General features: G+C 47.0%; 1 protein-coding gene across 7 annotated transcripts; it reads left to right on the forward strand.

The window, feature by feature from the left end:
* Positions 1–3,507: 3,507 nt before the first annotated feature.
* LOC117719508 (orphan sodium- and chloride-dependent neurotransmitter transporter NTT5-like) lies at positions 3,508–15,376 on the forward strand. 7 transcript variants are annotated; one of them, XM_076933836.1, is made up of 12 exons: positions 3,512–4,038; positions 6,352–6,716; positions 6,831–6,988; positions 7,071–7,197; positions 7,288–7,466; positions 9,057–9,167; positions 9,301–9,542; positions 12,791–12,977; positions 13,244–13,445; positions 13,559–13,718; positions 14,037–14,202; positions 14,401–15,376. In XM_076933836.1, the coding sequence occupies exons 2-12, from the start codon at positions 6,377–6,379 to the stop codon at positions 14,581–14,583; spliced, it is 2,055 nt and encodes a 684-aa protein (XP_076789951.1). In that variant the 5' UTR covers positions 3,512–4,038; positions 6,352–6,376; the 3' UTR covers positions 14,584–15,376. The 7 variants fall into 7 exon arrangements, with proteins under 7 accessions (XP_076789961.1, XP_076789951.1, XP_076789942.1 ...); XM_076933814.1 differs by having other exon boundaries at positions 3,519–4,038; positions 14,465–15,376; XM_076933830.1 differs by lacking the exon at positions 9,057–9,167 and having other exon boundaries at positions 3,518–4,038; positions 9,406–9,542; positions 14,465–15,376.
* The last annotated feature ends 11,989 nt before the right edge of the window (positions 15,377–27,365 follow it).

The following is a 27,365-nucleotide window of genomic DNA, read 5'->3' on the forward strand; positions in this document are numbered from 1 at the left end:
GTCTCAGGCAGTTGGCCTTCACGATGCTGCCATTTGGTTTTTAGAGCCACATATCTAGCCCCGTGTTCTTGCTGCCCCACCAATTCAGATGCTCGACCAGCTCTCAAGCCTTGTCCAGAGCATGCTCCTCAGCAGAAAGGACCTGAAAATGGCCTCAACAAAATGCGAACGGCAGCATCATACTTGCTGCTAAGAATAATAATCCCATCACAGGCAGCAGAGTCTTAAAACTAATCTTGTGTGTGTGGGGGTATGAGTGTGTGTGTTTGTACACATGCACACATCACAGGATGCATGTGGAAGTCGGGGGACAGTTTGTAGGATTTGTTTTTCTCATACGTGAGCCCCATTAATGAAACTCAGGTCATCAGGTATAGACCAAGTCACTGTACCACCCACTAAAACTCAGTTTTGAAGTTTACTTTTCAACACTACAGATTATACGTACATCTGTACATAGCCAGGTTGAGGTCCCACAGAGTTGTGTCTCTGGAGTCCACCAAGGGTCCCCCCAATGTTTGAAAAGAGACACTGCTAGTTTCATGGTGGGATTGATTGGATGAGCCTGCCCAGCTAAGTCAGGTCAGGTGGTTCCAGAGTTGAGCTAACATTACTTTCCAGGTGACCAGAGACCAGAGAGATTCTGGGTAGCAACAGCTTTATTCTAAGAGAGCCAGAAAATGGATGTTCTCCAAATGTGCCAAGGTCATGGGACTTGGGGTTCCCAGCTCACATTTGGACCTCAGAAGACAGGGAGATGTGGAGAGCCTCTGTAGAGAGCTCAAGGGACCAAGTCACTTCTCCCTGCTAGGTCCACATGAAGGCAAAGCCTTCTGCTTGGGTCAGAGTCTATTTCTTCATCATCCTTCCTTCTATCTCATTTCAGTTCCAGCTTTGGGGTTGCAACCATGGGAGTAGGATTACAAGGCAGAGCTTAAGGTTTTGGAGAAGCAGATGGAGTGTATCAGGCCTTGCTGAGTCTCCTCACACTCAAGTTTGCTCCCCAAAGCCACTTACTTGTGGCCCTTGGGCACCTAGCTGCAAGACTGCCTGGGAATATTCCAGGCTGCTGCAGTGGGTGTGGCTAAGTAACAGCAAGGTCAGGTTCCTTCTGAGGTTCCTGGATAACTCTGGATCTCTCCTGTCCAGAGTCAATTTCCCAGCATTCGTGGGTGTGACCAAGCCCTCCTTTTGGCTTCTCATGTGCTTTCACACAAACATACACACACACACACACCATAGTGGTGGGATAGTCACCATCATAAAAGGCACTGGGTTGGTTCAGTGAGCTGGCTAGAACCTGGCAAGACCTGACAGCCTCTGGTTTCACTCACTGTCATTCTGATGTTTCTGAACACTCTAGAGGAGGAGCCTGAGGGATCACCATGTGGTCAATACCTGGCCTGTCTCTCCCACGAGACCAACCTGCCTTCCACATGCCTCTCCACCATTTTAAAGCAGATACCGACTTGATCATTTTAGCTGTTGGTATGCTTCTGTACCCTCTTACAATTTAACAAAGTAATATTATATATCAAACAAACCACGTGTACTTAATGTCAGTAAATGTCCACATAAGATTTTTCTACTGTGTGATTTTTTTTTCTGGTAGCTTTGTCTTCATTTTTTTTTCTTTTTACATTTATTGTGTATGAATGTGTATGAGTGTGTGTGTGTGTGTGTGTGTACATGTGTGTAGGTAGGAATATTCCATGGTGCCTGTGTATTCGGATGAATACTTGTGGGAGCTGGTTTACCTTTTACCAGAGTAGACATGGCTCAGTGGTACAGGGCTTGTCTGGCATTCACAAGGCCTTGGATTCCATCCCCAGTACTGAAAAAATGTAGAAGGGAGAGATGGAAAGAGAGAAGAGATTTGGGTCAGCAAGCTGTCTCCTGTGTTGAAAGTATTTGACACCAAGGCTAGTGGTCTGAGTTTGATCCCCAGGAAACATATGCTCTTTTTACTTTCTGAGATAGGCTCTCAGTGAGTCATCCATGCTAGCCTCAAACTCACTCTGTTGCCCAGGCTTGGCTTTTAGTTTGCAGTACTCTTGCCCCATCCTCCTAAGTAGCTGGAATGACAGGCCTGTACCACCAGGCCCGACAATCTGCTGTACTTCTTATGAATTAGTACTTAAACCCAGACACTGATTGATTCTTACATCCAATTAAAAAAAAAAAAGTTATTAGCACACGTTAGTCATACATAACCCTGGGTCTCATGATGACATCTCCGCACATGTGTGACTGTGGTCACCCTCATTTCCCTCTTGTCCTCCTTGAGCTCCACTGATCCTCTTCCTTTCCTAGAGAGGCCACCTTCTACTCTCATGTCCTTGTTATTTCTTAGAGACCTAGAAAGTCTAATTTTTCTAGGAGCATGGGTGAGGGGTAAAGGCCCCTGGGCACCCTGGGGAGGCTGCACCACTGAGGAAAATGTCTCTCCCCTGCCAGCAACCATTGCCTGCACAGAAGACCTCAGCTAGAGGCCGGCCCTGTGAGTCCCTCCCTCATCCATGACAAGATATTGATGGTCCCTAGTGCGCAGGTGCTCACAGCTGCTCTGAGTTAGGATGCACAGCATGCCATGATGACCCTGCTCTTCCCTGGTCCTACAGTTAAATGAGACTTTCTAACTTACCCGCTGTGGCCAGTGCCCCGTCCCTCACCCTCATCACTGTTGCTTTCTTCCCTGACCCTGCCTACTAAAAGAACTCACAGAAACCCCTTTCTGCAGCTCCAGGAGAGGCAAGAAATAGCAAAAAGATGAGTAAGAGACCGGTGAGGTGGCTCAGCAGGTAAAGGCACCTGCTCAAATCTGACCCGGAAACAAGATGGTGGAATCAGATCAGAGCTGACCCAGCAAGTTGTCCTTTGACACGCATGCACACATGCATATACATTTTTTAAAAGATCACATCTTCAGCCCACCCTGCAGTGATTCTGGCTTTATACTCTGGAGCCGGGTCTCAAGTTGGTGCAAGCGACACTGAAGGTTTGGGAGCACTTTGAGCAGCATGGGTTAACTGACATTACAAGCCTGAGTGAAGTTTCTCTCTTGGCCCATGGGGTCCATGCTCTCTCACAGGTAAATCTGTGTTCATCTTCTGAATCTTAGCCCCAGGTCCTTGGCTCACCTCTAACCGCACAATTGACCGCACTGCTACTTTTTCTAGGGCTTTAGGAATTGTTCGTCTAGAATTTCATATAAGATGTTGCTACAATTCTAAATTTGGAGACTGTTTCTTTTCTCATTTTTAATTTCTCTCATAGTTCCTCAAGTAGTTTCAAAAATAGCATTTAGACCTACATTTTCCTCCTCTTATTAGTTTTGGTTTGTTTTATTCCTTTTTCTTTTCTGCTTCCTCCTCTTCCTCCTCTCCTCCTCTTCTTCCTCCTCTCCTCCTCCTCTTTCTCTTCCTTCTCTTCCTCTATTATTATTTTCTATTTATCTCTCTGTCTTGTCTCCAAGAGGGCCTGGAATTCACAGACTTCTCTACCTCTCAAGCGCTGGGATCATAGGTATATGCCCCAACAGTTGGCATTTTTCCTGGCATCTTTTTTTCTTCCTTCATGTGTACATGTGAAGTCTAACTGGCAACTAGTGACATCACTCAGCCTGCTCAAAGCCAAATCTACATGGCAACCAGTGACCTCACTCAGTCCATGGAGCTATAGCTACCTGGCAACAGGTGACCTAACAGCCCCAGGGCAGAATCTCCCTCAGCTGACTCCAGGGAATCCTCTGGGCAACCGGTGACGTCACTGACTAGCTTGTTGGGCCAGAGAGGGAAGTAGCCGCTTCCCGCGCGGGTTCTCGGACCACGGGGCCGCGAAGACGTGGGACTCTCTGCCCACAAGCGGCGCGGGGCCGAAACCCGCGGTTCGCGCGCTGAGGCGGGTACGGACCACAGCGTCCTCCCCGGCCGCCAGCCCTGCAGGTCCGCGGCAAGGCCTCCGTTCCCTTCCCGGCCGCGGGGCGCGCCGTCCGGACGCTGCTGGCGAGGCTGTCTCGGTCTCGGAGGACCACCGAAGGTACCAGCAGGTTTCTGTAGTGACTGGAGAGTGAGCAACTGTTAACAACCAGGTTTTGAGGCTGGGCGTGGTGGCTCACCCCTATAATCCTAACACTGCGGGTGCAGAGGCAGGAGGATTTCTGGGGCCAGCTTGGTCTACATAGAGAGGTCCAGGGTAGCTAGAGCTACACAGTGAGTTCTTGTCTCAATAAGTAGGAGCATTCCTTTAATCTCTGCACTTGGGAGGCAGGAGGGTCACTGGGAGTTCGAGGCTTGCCTGGTCTGCTAGCAAGTTCCTGGCTAGCCAGAACTATAGAGAGAGACCCTCTCATGAAACAAAATAATAAATAAATGTGGCACAGGAAAATACTTACAATATAGTTTATGAGAAATTCATATAGTATATGTAGATATTAATACATAGGTTTCTATCCTGTGTATATCCACATATACTATAACAAAAGTTTCTTCAGTCCCAGTATTATAAAATAAAACTGATTTTATTTTTTTGTTACTCTTAAGACAAAGTTTTACTGTGTATCCCAACTTGGCCTTGAATTCTTGCTAGTCCTAGGTCAGCCTTGGGAGTTCTGAGATGATGTGTGTGCCATCACACTCAGCTAAAATAATGGTATCCTTTAACACCATACAGGCCTTGAACCTTGTTAAACTAAAACCTCAAATATCAACCAGACAACTGGAGAGACAGAGAGCTTATCAGCTAAGAGGACCTACTGCAGACATAGGCACTCACAACAACTTATAACATCAGCTCCAGGAGATCCAGTGCCTTCTTGTGGTTCATGGGCACGTATACTCATGTTTCCCCTCACCCCATCCCAATTAAAAAAAAAAAAAAAAATCAACCAAGAGGTACCTCACCTATCAAATAGTACTCTCCCATCTCAAGCCACAAGTTCAAACCTTGCTTGACATCCGCTCTGTTCCCAAAGAAGATACTGGCTGCCCTCTGCCTGCAGAGTGGGACCAAAGGCTTTTCTTGGGGTATCCTAGTAAGGTAAAAGCCGAGTCTGCGATCTCAGGACCAGCATAAGGCATATCCATATCTACAGCCGTGTATGCCTGTAAATTAGGACTGCTGACACTCTGGCCCTTGAAGAGTGTTACTGTGTAACATACTGTCTTAAAGCTGCTGGAGAGAGGGCTTAGTGTGTTCAGTGCTTATTAGAGCATGAAGACCTGAGTTTCCTGCCTAGTACCCACATAAAAGCCTGGTGTGTAGCACAGGGCAAGGATCTGTAACCTCAGGTTGAGAAGTGGAGACAGATGTATCCCCAGAAGTCACTAACTAGCCAATTTAGCCTAAATATGAACACCGGTTGTGCTAGCATTATCCAAAAACAGTAAGATGGATAACGATTGAGGAAGATATGTGTTGTGAGCTGTGATCTCCACGTGTAGACATACATGAATATTCACTGTTTGAGATTTACTTTTATTTTAAATTGTGTGTGTGTGTATGTATAGGTTTGTGCACATGAGTACAGGTGCCTGCTTGCAAAAGACAGGAGGAGGGTGTCAGATCCCCTGGAGCTGGAATTACAGATGGTTGTGAGCCACCCAAGGTGGGTTCTGGGCACTGAGCTTGGATCCACTGCAAGAACAGTATACATTCTTAATGGCTGACCTGCCTCCTCAACATCCAGATAGTGCTCACCACTGAAAAATGTGTGATTTCTTTTTGCGTATTTTCTGTGACATAAATGACATGTATTTGGAAGCACGTGGCCTTTTCCTGACCAATGTGTGTAGAGTATCTGCCTCTTTTTAAATTATAAAATATAAAGCAAAACCAGGAATGGAGGTTCACACCTGTAATCCCAGGACTCAGGAGGTGAAGGCAGGAGAATGAGGAATTTCAGGCCATCCTCAGCTACATACGATGCTTAAAACCAGTCTGAGCTAATGAGATCCTGTCTCCAAACAAATATATATATATATATATATATATATATATATATATATATATATATATATATTCCAAAGCTGTGTAAAAGTCAAACATCCAATGATGTATGCTTTTTAAATATTTTATTTACTGTTCTGTGTGCGTGAGTGTATCACAGACATGCCACTGGGCACATAAGGAGGTCAGAGGACGCTTTCATGATTGTTTCCCTCCTTCCAGCATGTTGGTCCTAGGAACGGAACTCAGGCCATCAGGTTTGGCAGCAAGCCCCTTTACAGGATTATATCTCCCCCCAGCCAGGATGATTCATATAAAGCAACCACTTTGTGCCTCTCTGAATGCTGGTGCTGCACAAAAATCTGTCCCTAAAGTCTGTTCTTGGTGACCTCAAAATCCCTTCAGGAGTTGAGCCAGTGCAGAGAACCCCATGGACCAATCCTTTGAAGAACTTCCGGAACCTAAGAAGGAGGAAAAGCCCATGGAGAAAGAATTTCCGGAACCTAAGAAGGAGGAAAAGCCCATGGAGAAAGAATTTCCGGAACCTAAGAAGGTGGAAAAGCCCATGGAGAAAGAGCACCCAGCAAGCAAGAAGAACAACAACCCCACATCCCTGTTGTGGGGCTTCAAGACCAGAGAGGTCCGTATTACCAAGATCCCAAACCACTTCCAGGCTAAGAAGGCAGAGAATATCCTGATCCTGGTGGCCTTCTCCATTGGACTTGGCAGCATGTGGCGCTTCCCGTACCTCTGCCACCAGAATGGAGGAGGTGAGGCCCCAGACTGTGTTCTGAAGTTAAAGAAGGGGTGTCAAGATCCCCAGGGAAGAATGTGAGGGGTGAGGGGATCCCAACTGCCTGAGCAAGCCTCCACTCTCTCCACAGGAAGCTTCCTGCTGATGTATCTCATCCTCCTCCTCATGCTGGGGATCCCTCTCATGTACATGGAGATGGTCGTAGGACAGTGGCTCCGGAAGGACAACATCCAGGCCTGGAAATATCTGGTCCCCTGGCTCAGTGGTGTGGGTTACTCCAGCATACTGGTAGGTGTGGGCTGGCAGAGCCACAAGTCCCCCGTGTCCTCTCTCCTCTATGACGCCCTTAAACCCACCTCCTCCTCCCCAGGCCTCTGTCTTGGTGATCCTGTATAACAGCGCCCTGGTCTCCTGGAGCCTCTTCTACCTTGTCCAGTCCTTTGATTACCCCCTATCCTGGGACCACTGCCCTTTGGTGGAAAACTTCAGTATAGTTGGTGAGGAAAGGGACAGGGGGATGCAAAAGCTAGGGGCGACACCCTGCAAGACTGCCTGTAAGTACGGGAATCTCTCTGCCCTCTCCTCAGACTTCTCCTGCCTTTGGATAGAGCCCCACCAGTATTTTTGGTATCAGACTGTCCTCCGAGCCTCCAATCAAATAGAAGAAGGGATAGAGGTTCTGGCCTTGAATGTGACCCTGTGCCTCTGTGCCACATGGATCTTCCTCTATGTCACCATGGTCATCAGGATAAAGATTTCAGTGCTAGTAAGTGCCCCGATGGCCACCTTCCTCCTGGGCCTCGGGGTCACCAGTGTCCCTGGCAAAAGTCCCACAAAAGAGGCCATACCCACTTCAAGGAAGCTGTGTGACCCGGCTTCCTGGTTACCACCACTGTGCAGAAACTTGATCTATCTCTCATCTCTCTTAGACTCACCCTGGGTCCCAGCCTTCCCGGGCTTTACCATGTGCACATTAGTATGCACAGCTGTTCTCCTTTCTAGCATCCTATCTGTAGCATGTGTGGTGTGTGTGTGTGTTCACCTCCATGTCCTTGTTGTGGTTTCTGTGTCCGTGTGAACATCTGGACTCCCTCCCTTGCACATCCTTGGAGGCAAAAGCACTTAATTCTCAATGTAACCCTGCAAATACAGATTCCACTAGGACTAGTGGACGCAGTGTGAGAGGCCTCTTGTCATTACTCTTCCTATCACTGTGGCCTGACAAGAAACAACTTCATGGAGCATGGCTTGGGGGTATACAGTCCACTGTGGAGGGGAAGGCGTGACAGTGTGAGGCCCTGTGGCACTAGGAACACACAGCTGGGACCTGACACATCCTCAGAGCAGGAAGCAGAGTAGGCTGCTTGTTGCTGGTCAGGTGGCTCTCTCGTTTCCCCTCTTGTTCCATCGAGCTCCAGGCTGAAGGGATGTAGACAGGTACGTTCAAGGTTGGTCCTTCCAGATTGGTCGGTCCTCTTCTAAAACAGCTCAGACACACCCAGAGGAATGCCTCAAACTCGTGGATGATTCTAAATCTAGTTGACAAGGTTAGTCATCGTGGGGACATAGATGGCTTGACACAGAAGCACAGGTGGTGGTAGCGCATGCCTTTAATCCCTGCGCCCAGGAGAGAGAGGCAGGTGGATCTGAGCTGAGAGCCAGCCTGGTCTACAGAGTGAGTTTCAGGACAGCCAGGGCTACACAGAGAAACTCTGTCTCAAAACAAAACCAACAACAACAATGACAACAAAACCCACAAAAAAAAAAAAAGAGAGAGAGAGAGAGAGAGAGAAACAGAAGCAGGAGTTCCTGGCTTTAATCTCCAACACCCAGGTAAAAAAGCAGGCATGGTGGCATGCCTGGAATCCAAGGACTGGGAAGCAGAGACAGGAGGCCAGACCCCAGGAGCTCACTGGCCAGTCAGCTTTGTCTAATCCATATGCTCCAGCTCCAGTGCTGTGAGACCCCATCTCAAAACCCAAGGTGGATATCGAGGAAGGGAGGTAGCAGGGCCTGAGGCTGAGTGGGAGGATTTGTAGGTAAAGAAGAAAAGAAACAGGAGAGACTTTGGAGACAGAAGCATGACTGCCATGTGGTTTGGGAGCGTGGCATCAGAGTGGGTGCTGGAAGGTCTCTGTCATAGACTTCTTTGTACGCAGGTGGGTATGCACAAGCTCACGGGGGCCAGGGGTCAGCCTTGGGTGGCATTCCTCAGGCACTACCCCACCGCGCATGCATTCACACTCCCTGCCCCCATTCCCTGTCCCCTCCTCACACCATCCTGATGACCTGCTTGGCCCCTGCTAATGTGTTCTCTGTCTTCCTCCTCCCTGCTTCTCCTGACCCACCCGGGCAGATGATGTTTTTCTCCATATTGTTCCCCAACTTACTACTCTTCTGCTTCTTCATCCGCATTATCTTCCTGAAAGGTGTGGGGTCCAGCCTCTGGCGCCTGGTGACCACAGAGGTGAGGCCAGGACTCCAGACTCCTTGTCACCCTCCCCCAGGCCTCCCACTTCATCCCTCACTTTGTCTTTTGTCCCTCTGCCCTCATTTTGCCTCACCCACGAAACCACTCCAAATGCCTCTGTCTTCCACAGCTGTCCATCTTGGCATCTCTGGACGCATGGCGTCAGGCTGGAGGCCATGTTCTCTACTCCCTCGGCCTTGGCATGGGCACCATCACAACTTTCTCCTCCTACCAGACTAGAGGTGAGAACAACATCAAGTGGGCATCCTTTGTGGCCATGGTGAACCTGGTGACCTCGTTGCTGAGCTCTTCTGTCACCTTCCTCGTGCTGGGCTTCTGGGCCACAACCACCGGCTCTAAGTGTCTTGAGAGGTGGGTGACATAATCAGGCAGCCCAGGTGGGAGGGCCCACCTCAGCTCTCCTCAGCCCCGCCGTCCTACTAAGCACACCTCTGGATGGTACCCGCTTTCCCTTACCCTCACTCTCAGGAATTGCAAATGAAGTTAGGGGACATTTCCATGTTGCTCATTTTACTCCACGAGGCTGCTGCTCCCAGCTTGCTGAGCCTCCGGAAGCAGTTGTTGGCATCGATGGCTTGAGCTGGGAAGTCTTAGGAAGTGCTGCTATCTGAACTTCCTCTTCCTCCCTCTCTCTTCTTCATCCTCTTCCTCCTCTCTTCCTCCTCTTCTTCTTCCTCCTTTTCCTCCTCCTCCTCCTTCCCCTTCTTCCTCCTCTTTCTCCTCCTCTTCCTCTTCCTCTTTTCCCTCCTCCTCCTTCCCCTCTTGCTCTTCTTCTTCCTTCTCCTCCTTCCCCCTTCTTCCTTTTCTTCCTCTTTTTCCTCTTTTTTCTCTTCTTCACTTTTTTGAAACAGAGTATCTCTGTGTATCCCTGGCTGTCTGGAACTCATTCTAGAGACCTCAAACTCTCAAAGATCTACTGTTGTATCTTCCAAGTGCTGGGATTTAAAGCATGTGCCAGTACTATATGGCTGCTTTGTTTTGTTTTTGAAACTGGGTCTCATTGTCTGTCCATGGCTGGTGTGGACTTCACATAATTCAAATTAGACCAGGCTGGCCTCACACCTGTCTCTGCCTCCCAAGTGCTGGAATTAAAGGTGTGTGCCAGGACTAGAGAGATTTCTCAGTGGTTAAGAACACTGGCTACAGCCAGGCAGTAGTGATGCATGCCTTTAATCCCAGCACTGGCAAGGCAGAGGTGGATATGTGAAATTTGAGGCCAGCCTCTACAGAGCAAGTTTCAGGACAGCCATGGCTACACAGAGAAACCCTGTCTCAAAAAAGCAAAAATAAACCAAGAACAGTGGGTGCTCAGGGCCGGCATCCAATTGTAGGTCCCCAGATGATGGTTCGCAACCATCTATGACTCTAGTCCTAGGAGATACAACACACTCTTCTGGCCCCTGAGGACACTGTTCACTTGGGGTACACATACATACACGCATAGATAAAACACTGCGCACACAAAATAATAAAGGTGTGTGCCACCACAGTGGGCACAGCACTGGAGTTTGCTTTGCATACGTCAATGCTCTTACTTTTATTTGAGGTATTGCATTATTTCCCCCGCTTTCCCACTTCCAGCCTCTCCCATACACCTTGCCTTGCTCTTTTTCAAATTCATGAGCCTAGGGGTTTTTTTGTTTTGTTTTGTTTTGTTTTGTTTTGTTTTGTTTTGTTTTTTTTAGTAGTTGTTGCAACATTCATAGGTTTTTAAAAAAGATTTATTTGTTTTATGTAAGTGCACTGTAGCTGTCATCAGACACACCAGAAGAGGGTATCGGATCCCATTACAGATGATTTTGAGCCACCATGTGGTTTCAGGGAATTGAACTCAGAACCCTGGGAGAGCAGTCAGTGCTCTTATCCGCTGAGCCATCTCTCCAGCACCACATTCATAGATGTTTAACAGCTGCACGGTTTTCCTTCCAATTAGGATGTCCAAGATGGGAAAATGGGGTTTAGCCGGAGCTTTTGTCTGTCGTTTGCTTGATGCTTGTGCACACCTGCCCGCCCACACTTTTTGAGGCCCGAACACAACCTTGTGGAGTCTGTTTCTCTCTTTTGTGTGGTTCTAGAGCTCAGACTCAGGTTTGGATGGCAAGTGATCTGTCCATAGAACTTTTGAGTTTTTATTTAAAGGCAGGGCCTGGTATGGCCAACACTACCTTTGACCTGTCTAGGTAGCTGAGGATGACCTTGAACTTCTGATCCCACTCTCTTGTCCTGCATCTGAGAAACTGAAAGTCAAGCCACAATGAGATCACACTGTTATACCTGCCAGGGCCACTAATTGACCAAGTAGACTGAAAAACGGAAACAGAAAACTGTGAGAGTCGGTGCATGGGAACAAAGGGAGGCAACCAGAAGCCACCGGAAGCTGTGCACTTTGAGTGGCCGTGTAAACCAACGCCTTTGGAGACAAGTGCTTCTCAAATCACACCTGCACTGGGCCTCTGTCCACTGCGCTGCTCACCAGCTGGCAGACATAGGTCACGGCTTTGTTCACAGTGACCCAAGTGCTGACTGACTATTGTCTACCAAGACATGACTGTGTGATTGCAATCTGAGACCCTAGCACATAAGGTTTCATCAAAACAACAACAAAATCAGCTTAGCTGTCCAGCTGTCCACACTAGGCGCTACTGCTGAGTGTCTGTGGCTTCATGTGTTACAAGCTCACTCCCCAAAGCTGGATGTTGTTATTCAGAGGCAAATGTCTGAGTGTTGGTTACAATTAGACAAAGTAACTAGGCTGGGATTCTCATGATACAGTTAATAGCTTTATAAGAAGAGGAAGTGATTGAGGCAGTGGTGGTGGTGGTGGTACAGGCTTTTAATCCCAGTCCATGGGAGACAAGGCAGGGGAGCCAGCCTGGACTACGCAGCAAGTTCCAGGCCAGTCATGGTTGCATACTGAGACTCTGTTTCAAAACAAATTTTCAAAATTTTTATCTATGTGTATTGGTCTGTGCTTGTATGAGTTCCTGTGCACTACCTGCATGCAGGAGGCAAGGGGAATCTGAAGAGCAGGACTTGGAGAGACTTCTGGGAGCTGTCATGTGGTTTCTGGGAACAAAACTCAGGTCCTTTTGGAGAACAGTGAGTGCTCTGAATTGCTGAGTCATTGTTTTGTTTTCTTTTAATCTTTTTTAAATTAGAAAAAAAAGAAAAAGCCAGGTGGTTGTGGGACATGTCCTCAATCCCAGCACTTGGGAGGCAGAGGCAGGCAGGTCTCAGAGTTCCAGGCCAGCCTGGTCTACAAAGCCAGTTTTAGAACAGCCAGAACAACACAGAGAAACCCTGTCTCAAAAATGAGCAAACCAAACCAAACCAAAGCAAAAATGCAAACAAACAAATGGAATAGGAAGCTCACTCTGCGGGAGCCATGCAGCCCCTGTGCTGTGTCAGGACCCTGCTGAGTCCTCACAGCTCAGAGAGGCTCTCACAAGATGGGGCCCCTCAACTGTGGACTGCCAGAGCCATGACAGCATGCCTCCTGGACAATCCCACCATACCTGGTCCCCACTCTGTTTGGATGGTGATGGCTGATGAGCCAGTCCATTCTCTACCTGTCTTCTTTTCCCTTCCAACCCTGTCAGGAGTGTCTCCAATCTGCTCAACCTGATAACCAACGGTGTGCTACCCCAGGCCGCCTGGCCTCCCAAAGACATCATCCATAAATCCCCACAGGAGTACCTAGACTGGATCAGCCAGCTCCCCATCGACTTACAGAATGAGATCCTCCATTTAACCCTGCCCTGCAGCCTCCTGAGGGAGGAGGGAAAGGTGTGTTTGCCAGGGGGGCCAGGCCTGGCAGCCTCTCAGCAGACTATATCCATGTGCCACAGCTATACTGTGGCTGACATCAGACAACCCAGAAAATGAATGTCACCCAGGTCACCCAGCCAAGGAAGGTCACTTTTAACACTTTGTCCTCAAACTTCCATGCTGGGTGTCATATTTCTACCCACAAAAGACATTACTAATCAAGTACTGCACCATCCCCATCCTATCCAGATACTGCACTGCCTCAGAACCCTTCTCCCCCACAGTTCATGGAGGGCCCTGGACTGCCATATGTGGCCTTCTCTCAAGCCATCTCACTGTTTCCTGGTTCCTCTTTCTGGGCCATCATCTTCTTCATGTCTCTGGCTATCATGGGTCTGGGTACCATGATAACACTCCTGGAGGGCGTCGTGCTTCCTCTGCAGAAAAGTATCTCTATCTTCACAAAGCATCCCAACCTGGTACCAGGTAAAGAACCCATACCCTGTAACCTTCCCCATACTCACCCCAAGTATCCCAGCATTCACACGGACTCCCAGCTCACAAACCCCAGTGTGGCCCCAATCCACTTTGACCTTTAGTGCTTGTCTGCTTGGGAGGACTTCTGGGTAGCCTCGTCTTCTCCAGCCGCCCTGGCAGCTACGTGGTGTTCCTGTTCGATGACCACCTGGTCCCTATGATCCTCATCATAATTATGGTGATCCAGAACCTTTCTCTGGCTTGGGTCTATGGCATCAAGAGGTGATTTTCAGTCCTGGGGAGGTGGAGGGGTGGGAGGGATAGATAGGTCTTCCCAGGACATAGGCACCCACCCATGGGTCCTCAGACAGCAGACAGATCCTACAGGGAGATGCCGTCTCAAGTACACTAAAGGCCAAGAACTGTAGTGGTACAGTCCAGTGGACTGAACAATTCTCATGTGGTAACAACATAGCTGTCCCAGAGCCAGGGAGGGCCTGGTCCCCACACCAAGCGTCAGGAGTGTCTGAGAGAACTAAAGATGGAAGCTCTCTCTATCTCCAGGTTATAGATGTCCTGACAGTTACCTCCTTCACCTAGGTTTAGGGCTGAGATGTTCGGGCAGCTGGGCCACATGGTGTGGGCACCCTTCACCTGCCTGTGGAGCTACGTGACATTGCCCATGCTGCTGGCCCTGCTCACCATCTACTTCCTGAATCTCTGCCACAGTGAATCCCTCTACTATGTCTCCTGGAATAATAGCATGGTGCGGCCCCTGCTTGTGGGGAGCTGGGATCCCAGCACCCCACCCTTTATGTCCTACCCTCAGGGATCTGGAGACCCCAAATCCCAAGCACATAGGCACAGGCCCCCATCCACATCTCCCACTCTACTCCAGGGACCTGGGGAACCCTGTACTCAGAGCAACCCGACTGAGCCCTCACCCTGTATATCCTATCCCCAGGGACCTGGGGACCCTGCACCCAGACTGAGCCTCTCCCTCTGTGGTCCACTATCCCTGTCCCCAGAGCCAGGAAGTGAAGCGGCCTTACCAGAAGATAGCCCTAGGCTGGGTCATCTTCCTCAGCATCCTGGGGCTGCTGCCGATCCCCATGTACCCGCTGCAGCACTGGTGGTATCTGGATGACCAAAACATCTGTGAAACCTTAGAAAAGCCTTTGTCCTCCAGAAAGACAGTTACGGTGCCCAACAGAGTCACCCAGTGGCCTGTGCACCCCATGCGGAAACGCACCCTCAGAAACCAGGAGAAAAGCAAGGCATTATTCCAAAGCAAGGATCCCCCAGACGCCCTTCTTCAACCCCAAGTCCTGATAACAAAAAAGGACAGTGAAGTCTACTCTAGCTTCAGTTTCCCCGGTATCACAATTGCCTCTCATCCTGGCTCTATGGCCTTCATTGTCCCTGGGGCATCGAAGCACACTGGCCTACAGGAAGGTGACCTTGATTGACTTCTACATCCCTGGAGAGAAGTGACAGGCTTGAGACTTGTGAACGTAAGGCTCACGAGAGCTCTGCTTAGCTGCGGCCACATTATCTGGTTTTGGTAACCGGTGATGCACACCAAGCCCAGTACAGGCCCCACGGAAAGCAGAAGATGGGCATGCAGACACCCAGCCCAGACTTCTGTGGTAGCCCCCATGGACCTCAGACAGCCATGGATGACTCAGAAGTCCATTCTCTAGCACTGAACGCTGTGCCCAGGACAGGGCCCAGCCACCCCCCTCTTTGATATGGACACAATATTGGTGTGCCCATGGGCATCTAGCACAGTCCCAGTTACCAAGAGACACAGAGGTCCCGCTATCCCTGCCTAGACATCATGACTGTCAGAAGTGTGGCTGACCTCCCAGGGGTGGCCATCTCTGATGACACCAAGATAGCAATGTTGTCTGTCAATAAATGAGGCTGTGGAAGACACATACCAGCGGTATGTACAGTGTTCTCTCTCACACACATGCACTTCCCAGTGAGCTTCTTTTTTAAAAAAAAAAATATTTTTATTGGATATTTTCTTTATTTACTTTTCAATTGTTTTTCCCTTTCCAGGTCTCCCCTTCAAAAACCCCCATATCATCCTCCCTCCCCCTGCCTGTATGAAGGTGCTCCCCCACCCACTCCCATCTTCCCGCCCTGGCATTCCCCTGCACTGGGGCATGGAACACCTTAAGGCCCAAGGGCCGTTCCTCCCACTTAAGTCCAACAAGACCATCCTCTGCCACATAGATAGCCGGAGCCATGGGTTCCTCTATGTGTACTCTTTGGTTGGTGGTCCAGTTCCCAGGAGCTCCAAGGGGTCTGGCCTGTTGACACTATTGCTCCCCCATGGGGCTGCAAACCCCCTCAGCGCCTTCAGTCCCTTCTCCATCTCCTGCGCTCAGTCCAATGCTTGGCTGCAAGCATCCTCCTCTGTATTTGTCAGGCTCTGGCAGAGCCTCTCAGGAGACAGCCATATCAGACTCCCATCAGCAAGCACTTCCCAGCATCCTCAGTAGTGTCCAGGTTTGGCAACTGTATATGGGATGGCTCCCCAGGTGGGGTAGTCTCTGGATGGCCTTTCCTTCAGTCTCTGCTCCACACTTTGTCTCTGTATTTGCTCCTGTGAGTGTTTTGCTCTCCTTTCTAAGAAGCACTGAAGCATTTACACTTTGGTCTTCCTTCTTCTTGGGCTTCATGTGGTCTGTGAATTGTATCTTGGGTATTCTGAATTCTTGGGCTAATATCCACTTATCAGTGAGTGCATACAATGTGTGTTCTTTTGTGAGTGAGTAACCTCACTCAGGATGATATTTTCAAGTTCCATCCATTTGCCTGCTAATTTCATGAAGTTATTGTTTTTAATAGCTGAGTAGTATTTCATTGTATAAATGTACCACATTTTCTTTATCCATTCCTCTATTGAGGGACATGTGGATTGTTTCAGGCTTCTGGCTATTATAAATAAGGCTGCTATGAACATAGTGGAGCATGTGTCCTTGTTATATGTTGGGGCATCTTTTGGGTATATGCCCAGGAGTGGTATAGCTGAGTCCTCAGGTAATGCTATGTCCAATTTTCTGAGGAAACACCAGACTGATTTCCAGAGTGGTTGTACCAGCTTGCAATCCCACCAACAATGGAAGAGTGTTCCTCTTTCACCACATCCTCAACAGTATCTACTATCAGCTGAGTTTTTAATTTTAGCCATTCTGATTGGTGTGAAGTGGAATTTCAGGGTTGTTTTGATTTGCATTTCCCTGATGACTAAGGATGCTGAACATTTCTTTAGGTGCTTCTTGACCATTCAAGTTTCCTCAGTTGAGAATTCTCTGTTTGGCTTTGTTCCCCATTTTTTTTTTTAAATAGGGTTATTTGGTTCTCTGGAGTCTAACTTCTTGAGTTCATTGGATATTAGCCCTCTATCAGAGGTAGGATTGGTAATGATCTTTTCCCAATCTGTTGGTTGCCGTTTTGTCTTGTTGACAATATCCTTTGCCTTACAGAAGCTTTGCAATTTTATGAGGTCCCATTTGTTGATTCTTGATCTTAGAGCATAAGCCATTGGTGTTCTGTTCAGGAACTTTTCCCTGTGCCCGTGTGTTCGAGGCTCTTCCCCACCTTCTCTTCTATTAGATTCAGTGTATCTGGAGGTCCTTGGTCCACTTGGACTTGAGCTTTATTCAGGGAGATAAGAATGAATCAATTTGCATTCTTCTACATGCTGACCTCCAGTTGAAGCAGCACCATTTGTTGAAAATGCTGTCTTTTTTACACTGGATGGTTTTAGCTCCTTTGTCAAAGATAAAGTGACCATAGGTGTGTGGGTTTATTTCTGGGTCTTCAATTCTATTTCATTGATCTTCCTGCCTGTCTCTGTACCAATATCATGCAGTTTTTATCACTACTGCTCTATAGTACAGCTTGAGGTCAGGGATGGTGATTCCCAGAAGTTCTTTTATTGCTGAGAATAGTTTTTGCTATCCTGAGTTTTTGTTGTTGTTGTTATTCCAAATGAATTTGAGAATTGCTCTGTGGCAAGAATTTCCCTGTCCAATCTATTTAAATATTAGTGCAGCAGAAGGCCTGTGATTAGATAGGGAAAAGGGGGGCAAAGTTAAGAGTTGCAGAGAGAGGGACATGCAGGGAGAGAGGAATGAGAATTAAGATGGAGGGCTGACACGAAGAAGATTCTGAACCAGCGTGGCCTTAGATAGCCATAGGTAGATACTATTTCATATAGGGATAGAATGATTGGGGTAACTTGTCTATTTTAGGTGGGCAGCTTGTACCATTATCATTTGGCCTTGAAATTATTGTGTGAGCATCTTGTGTATTGAGATTTTATTGATATATAAATCTGACTGGTTAACTATAAGCGTCAAGAGTTTTGGTTTTACTGGGTTACTGGGTATTGTGATATCTAACCGTGAAGTTGGTGACCATTGCATGGGGCTAGGCTTAGAGCCATGGAGGCAGTGGGGTTGGTAGGCAGAGGCAGCAACCACCCCAAAGTCTTGGGGGTCCCCCAGACCAGAGAGTCTGTGAGATGGGAACACCCAGCTGGGGCCATGTGGCCCGCCGCTGCTGGGCATAGCACGGGAACAAGCAGTTCAATTTTAATACTTCCTGAAACATTGCTCTTTCTAACTCTATGAAAAATTGAGTTGGAATTTTGATGGGGATTGCATTGAATCTGTAGATTGCTTTCGGCAAGATGGCCATATTTACCATTTTAATCCTGCCAATCCACGAGCATGGGAGATCTTTCCATCTTCTGAGGTCTTCTTCAATTTCTTTCTTCAGAGACTTGAAGTTGTTGTCATACAGATCTTTCACATGTTTGGTTAGAGTCATGCGATATGATTTTAAATCAGAGTCTTGCTTTTCTGGTGTGTTGGGGTATGCAGTGCTCACTGTGGTGGGAGAACTGGGTTCTGATGATTCCAGGTAGCCGTGGTTTCTGTTGCTTATGTTCTTTCCCTTGCCTCTCGCCATCTGGTTATCTCTGGTGTTAGCTTGTCTTGCTGTCCCTGACTATTGCTTGTCCCTCCTGCTAGCCTGTGTATCAGCACTCTTAAGAGACCTGCTCTCTCCCGGTGGTATTTGGGTATGGAGAGGTATTTTCTCCCAACACAAACCCTGAGAAACTGACCTTGGGTCCTCTGCAGGACTCTAATGCACTGAGCACAGCACCTTCTTGGAGCAGAAAAGAGGTCAGAACCACTTCATAAACAAAAGAGCAAGGAGGACATGCAGAGGCTATTGCTATCTTTTTAGCAACAGAGTTCAGATCTCTTGGTATGTTTGGCAACCATGACGTTTTCAGGTAGGTATGAGAGATTCCATCAAGCCTCACACCAAGAGGACAATTTCAGAAATATTATTTAAGGACACAGATGACACTCGTTTAGCTAAATGTGAACAGATGATTCTTTGGGGGATAGTTTTGCTTTGTTTTTTGTTTTTTTCCTTGTTGTTTATGTGTGTGTGTTAGAGAGGGTCTCACTATGTAGCCCTGACAGACCTAGAAGCTTCCCCTGCATCTGTCTTCCAAGTGCTAAAATTAAGGGTGTGTGCCACTATGGGTAGTTTAAATGAGAATAACTCTCATAGGCTCAATTATATGAATACTTGGTCCCCAGTTAGTGAAACTGTTTGTGAAGGATTAGGAGGTGTGGCTTCACGTAAGAGGTGTGTCACACAGGATGGGCTTGAAGTTTCAAAAGCCCATGCCATTCCTAATTTCTCTCTCTCTCTCTCTCTCTCTCTCTCTCTCTCTCTCTCTCTCTCTCTCTCTCTCCTGCTTGGAGATAATGATGTGAGCTCTCATCGGCTACTCCACTGCCATGCCTGCCTCCCTCCCTTCTGTTATTCTCCCCACTATGATGGTCACAGACTCACCCCCCATGAAACTGTAAGCTTCAATAAGCTCTTTCTTGTATAAGTTGCCTTGGCTGTGACGTCTCTTCAAAGCAATGGAAAAGAAAGACACCTACCATGCCTGGCTATTAACTGTTCGAGACAGGGTCACTTATAGCTCAGTCTAGTTTCCAATTCACTAGGTAGCCCAGGATGACTTTGAACTCCTGATCCTCCCCCCTCTACCCCTTGAGTACAGGTGTCACAGGCATGCACCACTCTTTTTTTTTTTTTTTTTTTTTTTTTTGGTTTTTCGAGATAGGGTTTCTCTGAGTAGCCCTGGCTGTCCTGGAACTCACTCTGTAGACCAGGCTGGCCTCCAACTCAGAAATCTGCCTGCCTCTGACTCTCAAGTGCTGGGATTAAAGGTGTGCACCACCACTGCCCAGTGGGCACATGCACCACTCTTGACTCTTTGGGGACAGAATAATAATCTGAGACAGCTCAAGCTTCAGGGTCCACTGAGAAGTAGTGGGAGCTTGTCACCTGGGGACCTTCCAGTTGAGGAGACAGGCAGATGTCCAGCTAGCTTTCTACTCTTTAGTCATTACAGGGCCCAGCCCACAGTTAGTGTATGTGTTCATACATCAATAAACCTAATATGGGTAATCCCTTGGGATTATCTGATTGGCAGTTCTTACTCCTGGCTAGTTGACAATATTACCCATCACAGTTGGCATATTTCCTGAGCTTGTTGGATTGGTCTGCACCCAAGATCAGGGCAAGAAGCAAGAAAGGCCTGTCACAGAGAACTTCCAAGAGACTAGACTGAGTGCAAACTTCAGTGGGCTGTTTGTGTCCTGGAGAGCAGTGTAGCATGAACCCTGTCTATCTGCTCCATTCCACCTCACCAGAAGTCCAGGGCTCCATGGCATATGAGTATGATGAGTGGTCACTCAAGCTTCAGGTATAATTTAGGTCATCTCTGAGATGAATTTAGGGATGCTGTTATTTTAGATGATGTCTTGGCAGTTTTCTATTGCTGTGAAGAGACACCATGACCACAGCAACCCTTGTAACAGAAAATACTTAATTTGGGGCTAGCTTACAGTTTCAGAGGTTTAATCCATTATCATCATGGCGGGAAGCATGGTGGCACACAGGCAGACATGATGATGGAGTAGCAGCAAAAGTTGTAGATCTTAATCTGTGGACAGTAGGAAGGGAGAGAGACACTGACCTGGCTTGAGCATCTGAGACCTCAAAGCCCACCCCCAGTGACACACTTCTTCCAGCAAGGCCACACAAGCTAATAGTGCCACTCACTGTGAGCCTATGGGGGCCATTTTCTTTCAAACCACCACAGAGGGTATGAGGGAGCCCAAACCTGGCACAATTTCCTTGAAAGAGATTTGAGTGACTTCTAGGTCAGAGGCAGAAGTGATACAAATGTTGGAATCGAATAGCAAAGACATCAAAGCAGTGTTGAAAGCACAACAGAGAAACATAGACTGACAGGACTGTGTCAGGAGCCTCCTGCCCCACCTACAGTAGGGAAAGAAGAGGAAAAGCCTGATAAGCTAACAGCAACCAAAATATCTCCCAACCCACCTGTATCTAACTTGAACAAGAGCAGCAACTTCACTGTAGGCTGGAGGTAGTTCAGTTGGTGGTGTGCTTGCAAGCGTGAGGATCTAGTATCATAGGATGAACTTGTAATCCTAGGTCTGGGGAGGCAGAGGCAGCTAGATCCCTGGGGCTGCTGACTCGACAGCCTAGTAAGACCAGTGAGAGACATAGTAAGACCATTGAGACCCGGTCTCAATAGACAAGGAGTGCTGAGTGCTAAGCTGGAGAGATGGCTCAGTAGTTAAGAACCTGTCAGGTGGCTCAAAACTAGAATTCCAGGAGAGCAAATGCTTCTGACTTGCACAGGCGCCTGCACTCATGTACACACACACACACACACACACCCCTAAAAGTAAAATAGCTTGGCATGTAACTTCAATTTTCTGCTACTTTTTGGGCCCCTCATGGGTTCTCCTCCTAACGATCTAACAATCTCTTTTCTGGCTTATCTCAGCTTCTTCTGGCTTAATGGTCTCATATTTTTACAAGTAGTAGCCAGGTCTCTTAACTTCCTGCCAGCCTGCCTCCCAGTTTCCAACCCAACCCCTTCAAATATTTCTCTCAACTGTTCCTCCCTTAGTTCCCCAACAGTCTGCTTAAACAGTCCCTTCTCCCAGCTTTCCCAATAGTAATAGCTGTAAGCTACAACAGCTGTTCAAACTATTATACCAATGACCTTACCCTTAAAGTGGTTGACAAACAATGATTGCGTGGATGGATCAGTGGCCCTTAACTAAGAAAAACTATAGACACTTGAACAGTTGGTATGAGAGCAATATATAGTTGGAGGCTCAATATATAGAAAAAGCTACCAGCCCATAGGATTCCCCTGCATTTGTTATAAAAAAGAAATTGGGAAATGGATTATGACAGCACATTTGAGAGTAGTGAATAGAGTAATCCAACCAATGAGTCTGTTACAGCCTGGAATTCCTTTATTACCTAAGGCATGGCCTATGATAGTAATTGATTTTAAAGGCTGTTTTTTCCCTATCCCTTGCAAGAGCAGGATAAAGAAAATTTTGCCTTCATGTGTGCCTATGTATAATTATGCTCAGCTTGTAAAAAGGTATCAGTGGGAAATTCTTCGACAAGGATTATTACATAGTCCAACTCTATGTCAATAGTTTGTGCAACAACCATTAGAAATAATTTGTAGGCAATTTCTTCAATCCATTATTTATCATTACATGGATGATATTTTCTTGGCCGATTCTGATGCAGATAGAGAAAATGTTTGATGAAACAAAAATAATTTTCTCTTGATGGGGTTTGCAGATTGCTTCTGAAAAAATTCAGAGAGTCGATTCTGTTAACTATTTAGATTATAAAATTAGTCAACAAAAAATTCCACTGCAGAAGGTACAGATCAGAAGAGATAATTGCAACTCTTAATGATTTAAAAAATTAATGGGTGTTATTAATTGGCTATGTCCCATTATTGGATTAACTACTCAAGGGTTAAGCAATTTTTTTTTTTTTAGTTGTTACAAGGAGATTTGGACTTAAACAGTCCAAGATGTTACCAGCTGTAGCAGAGAGAGGGAGAGAGGGAAAGGGAGAGGGAGAGGGAGAGGGAGAGGGAGAGGGAGAGGGAGAGGGGGAGAGGGGGAGAGGGAGGGAGGGAGGGAGGGAGAGAGAGAGAGAGAGAGAGAGAGAGAGAGAGAGAGAGAGAGAGAGAGAATGAGAATGGGAATTGACTCTGGTAAAACAGAGACTGCAAGATGCATATGTAGATCACATAGATCCCAAACTGGATTATGTTTTGGTTATTTTACCTTGAACTCATTCCCCTACTGGGCTCGTTATGCAAAGGGAAGATAATATTTTAGAATGAACCTTCATAGCACATAAACTAAAAAAATTAAATATGTACATAGAAATGGTTTCTGATTTAATTATAAAAGAAAGAATAAGACTATGCCATTTGTTAGGAACAAACCAAGCAGAAATTGTACTTTATACTAATGCTGAGACTATGTCATTATGGGTGATCAAAGATGATTGGAAATGAGCTTGTAGTAACCATTTGAGAGAAAATAGAAATAAAATATTAAAATTAAGCATCTTCAGTTTATGATGGACTAATTGGATTCTTCCACATAAGTCATAAAAAAATAAGCAAAGTACTTCATATACTTCAGTTCATAAATCATAAAGCCCATATACTTCAGTTCAAAAATCAGTGTTCTAGGCTAGAGAGATGGCTCAGCGGTTAAGAGCACTGGCTGCTCTTCCAGAGGTCCTAAGTTCAATTCCCAGCAACCACATGGTGGCTCACAACCATCTGTAATAGGATCTAATGCCCTCTTCTGTCATGCAGGCATCCATGCAAATACAATACTTGTATACATAAATAAATCTTTTTTAAAAATCAGAGTTATATGTAATTCTTATGGTATTATTAGATTTTCCTGATATAATTACTGACTCTCAATATTCAGAAAGAGTTGTTTTGCATATAGAAACTGCTAATTGTAGTCCCTAAGTAGCATGCAGCAAAAGCCATCAAAATGGAGGCTCCTGTTAAAATGTCCCTACCACTGTAACACTGTCTCACTCCTGAGCTGTGTGGTTCCTGGGCTTCCGAGTCCCAGGATACCCTTCCATCACTTAACACTGATAAGGATGTGTTAACATCAGATGGAAGTTGGTGAATGTTTTGCCTTGGAGATGCAGATTTGTTTATATTTCCATAAGAAACAAAAAGCTGTGGATACCATCAAAACTAACAAAGCTCGGAGTTGAGCAGGAGAGGTCTTCCGAAAACCTTGGCTACTCACCCAAAAAGAGAGAAGAGAGCCTGACCAGCTACTGACTTTCTTGCCAGCTAGAAAAGCCTGGACAAGAAACAGTCCAGGAGTATAAAATGTTCAGGAAGTGGTACCGAAGTTACAGGAAGGGAAGCGTCACTGTTAGGTTCTTATCTCAGTTGTGGAAGTGTTCCTGAAGGACTGACAGAAAGATTACATTAGATGCAAAGGAAAAGACATTAAACAGAACGGAGAAGCAAAAATCACAACAGTAGCATGGCTACAGGAAGTTCCCAGGGCAGCTTCAAAACTGCATAATTAGTAGCTAAACCAGATTGGGGGAAGTGTAGTGTGATTTATTTTTGTGTGCCTGGCCCTTTAAAGGATCCCCAGTTGCTAGTCAAACTGGCCCTTTTGGAAAGCTTAGCCATTAGGACTGCTTGACCTTCGGTGTCTGTTGCCTCTTGGACTACTAGGAAAGCAGAGGCTATAAAAAAGCCAGCCGAGGCTGAGAAGGTGGGCTAGAGTCCAGCTGGCAGGGGGGTAGTGTCAGGGGGGAGGGTTAGGGAGGGTTGGTGCTGGAAGGAGGACTGAGTAGGGCTGAAGAAGAGACTGAGCAGAGCAAAAATAAGAGATAGCAATCCTAACTCAGAAGAAGCTGAGCTGAGCCAGAGAAGAGACTGTTAGGAGACAGAAGAACCCACTAGGTAGTGGAAAAAATTTTAAAAAGACTAAACACTACACTGGCATGGCATAGCAGTGGACCTTTAATCTCAGTACTTGGAGAGGCAGGCAGATTGCTATGAGTTTGAGCACAACTTGGTCTATATAGTGAGTTCCCAGACAGCCAGGCCTACAGAGTGAGATGCTGTTTCAAAATAAAACAGTCAAAAGAGCAAAAGACAGTTGTGATGTAATTTCAGCACTCCGGTGTATAGACTGACAACATGACAAGGTGTGGTATGTTTACAGGGAAGGTTTTTATTGTAGATATGAAGGAAGAGCCAGAGGCATATGGAATAGTCACAGAAGGAGGCCTTTGAGGTGTCAGAAGCTCAGGCTAAGCCGAGTGTCATGTTCTCGTCCATCTGCCTGTGGGTCCAGATATAAACCTCTTGGCTACGTCTCCAGCACCATGTCCACCTGCGGCCACCATGCCTCCCACTCTATAATAGTGAACATACCTCTGAAACTGTAAGCCAGACACAATTATACATGCTTTCCTTTATAAGCGTCTCCATGATCATGGTGTCTCTTCACGGCCATAGAAACCCTAAGAGACAGGGGATCGAGAATAGAGAAAAGGAAGAGAGAAAGGGTGGCTTAGCAGAAAGAGTGTGTTCTGGTTTGAGAGAAAATGGCCCCATTGACCCACAGGGAGTGGCACTATTATATTAGGAGGTGTGGCCTTGTTGGAGGGGGTGTGGCCTTGTTGGAGGGGGTGTGGCCTTGTTGGAGGGGTGTGGCCTTGTTGGAGGAGGTGTGGCTTTGAAGTCCCAGAAGCTCAAGCCAGTTTACTCCCTACCTACTGATCCAGAAGGAAAACTCCCAGCTCCTCTAGCACCAAGTCTGCCTGCACACTGCCACACTTCCTTTTTGACAATAATGCATGAAGTCTCATAAACTGTAAGCCAGCCCCAATTAAATGTTTTCCTTATAGGAGTTGCTGTTGTCATGGTGTTGTTCCGAGCTCCTCCGTGTCCCCTTCGCCCTCGAAAGAGACACGTGAGGCGGTGTTTGGGTGGTTACCACAGCGAGGCTTTATTCTTGTATCAGCAGAAGCGGAAAGACCCCAAGCCCGGAAAAGGCACTGCTATATGTACCCTAGAGTGGCGTGTTCACTTCTGATTGGCTGTTCACTCATTACCCATAATACACCCCGGGATGGGCAGTGACTTTGGAGCACTTTTTGCCTTTTGCACCTGCGTAGTTAGTTGTTTACTAGTGGGAGGACAGGATGCCCGCGCCATTTTGTAATGGCGAATGCTATCACGTTCACACGGCTCCTAACATCTCCCCCTATCAATTTTATTAAGATGGAACAGCCTTTTGCCTATCAAGCGCGGCACCAACTCAGTGAGGGAAAGCAGAGGCCTGATCCCCTGTGCAAAATGAGATATTGTAATGGGTTTCTTCTCTCGTCGTGCAATGAAGAATATTTCCCATACCCATCTTGATGCCTTTTGACGGGGAAAGGGAGCCTCCGCCCTGGGGCGCCACCAGGGGAGGAGGTTTCTTGGCATCAAACCTTTGTGCAATCAGGCATACTTTCAGGAAATCTATCCTCACTCGTGGAACATTCCCTGTTGAGTACCCACTCGCAACACCTCTAAATATTCAGGTACCACAGTTATTCAGGCAAGGGCTGGCTAGACTTAGACCTCTCATTGACCCAGTGCAATAGGCTGAACCCTTGGGGTGCATCGACTGAGGGTCTCAGTCATCAGCTACTTTCTTAGCCTAGATAGCCAAATTTCAGGGGGGAGATGCTTGCTCAAGGCTACGAGTGCTTGGGCGATAGCGACCTTGTCACGTTTTTGTTGGGCTCTGAGCTTGCAGACCAATCATAACATGAACACTAATCCACAACATAGGGCTGCACCAAACAGGCCTATCCCCACCCTTTAAGAAAGAAAAGGCAGAGGTAAGCCAAGAAGTAAAATCGCCAGGGGTAACGGGGTCCACTTGTGTTCCATTAAGGCTCGAAATCCGGATCTGCAATTGCTGCTGCATCTGGTCCAGCTCCCTAGTCCACTTCCCTTGTAAATAAGCAGAAAGATTATGGCTTTGAATAAATGTATCATTCATAAATCTCAGAGGTGTAATACCTAGATGTGGGGTTGCTGACACGCAGCTCATTTGAACCACATCCGTGAGCTGCTCCACATGGGCTTGAAGCAAATCAACTCTCTGATTGACCAACAGGATGCCTGATGCCAGGTATGCATCCACTTTCTGTAGAATGGTCAAAGCCTCAGAGGTCTTTTCTGAGATTTGATTAACAACAGTGGCTGCTGTAACCTAATCAGCCAAGGCTGTGCAGGCTGTCACAGCTACAGCTGCAGAGATGGTAATAGCAGTGATAATGGCTGCAGTTATATCAAAATCTCTCTTCTGTCGAAATAAAGTCAAGGTCCCAGACGTCTGAACGGGGATAGGGCTCCATAGTGGTAAACTGGCTATTAGGGCCTGCTTATAGACAAGAGCAGACCAGCACTGGGACATAAAGTAAGTTACATTGGTACAAGTTAGCAGAAGCGGCACCTTTTAAGAAGGCAAGGGCATAAGTTTTGGAAAAGCAGATAGGATAGCCATCTAAATTCACTATATATACTAGGAACCCGAATTAGGAGAGTCCAAATGAGAACTGAGAGCATCTGCAGATGAATCCTTCGGGGGGGTCATTTTCAGGAACCGCGAGTCGCCGTGTCAGTCGCTCTGGCAGCCAAAATGGGTTGTCTTCTTCCTGTGGAAAAACACAAACCGCTCCCCGGGATCTTATTAAAATAGGATCCGGGCCTTTCCATTGACCAGTCAAAACATCTTTCCATTTTATCATTTCTTTTGGCCTAGTTGGTTCTAGGCAATGGCGATCAGCCACAGTGTTGCCCCGACTGTCCAAATTCAAAAAGTTGAGGGTAAAAAGTGCCAGAGAAACAGTAGCTCATGGCACCATGGGCAGAGCTTCCTC

The sequence above is a fragment of the Arvicanthis niloticus genome, chromosome 1 (assembly GCF_011762505.2).
Source record: "Arvicanthis niloticus isolate mArvNil1 chromosome 1, mArvNil1.pat.X, whole genome shotgun sequence".
NCBI lineage: Eukaryota > Metazoa > Chordata > Mammalia > Rodentia > Muridae > Arvicanthis > Arvicanthis niloticus.

Excerpts from the sequence above, each read along its gene's own strand:
- LOC117719508 (XM_076933814.1), top strand. The coding sequence starts at position 6,377 with ATGGACCAATCCTTTGAAGAACTTCCGGAACCTAAGAAGGAGGAAAAG. Across the intron at positions 6,717-6,830 it reads CTGCCACCAGAATGGAGGAG|GAAGCTTCCTGCTGATGTAT; the intron begins GTGAGGCCCCAG and ends CTCTCTCCACAG. Across the intron at positions 13,446-13,558 it reads GCATCCCAACCTGGTACCAG|TGCTTGTCTGCTTGGGAGGA; the intron begins GTAAAGAACCCA and ends TTTGACCTTTAG.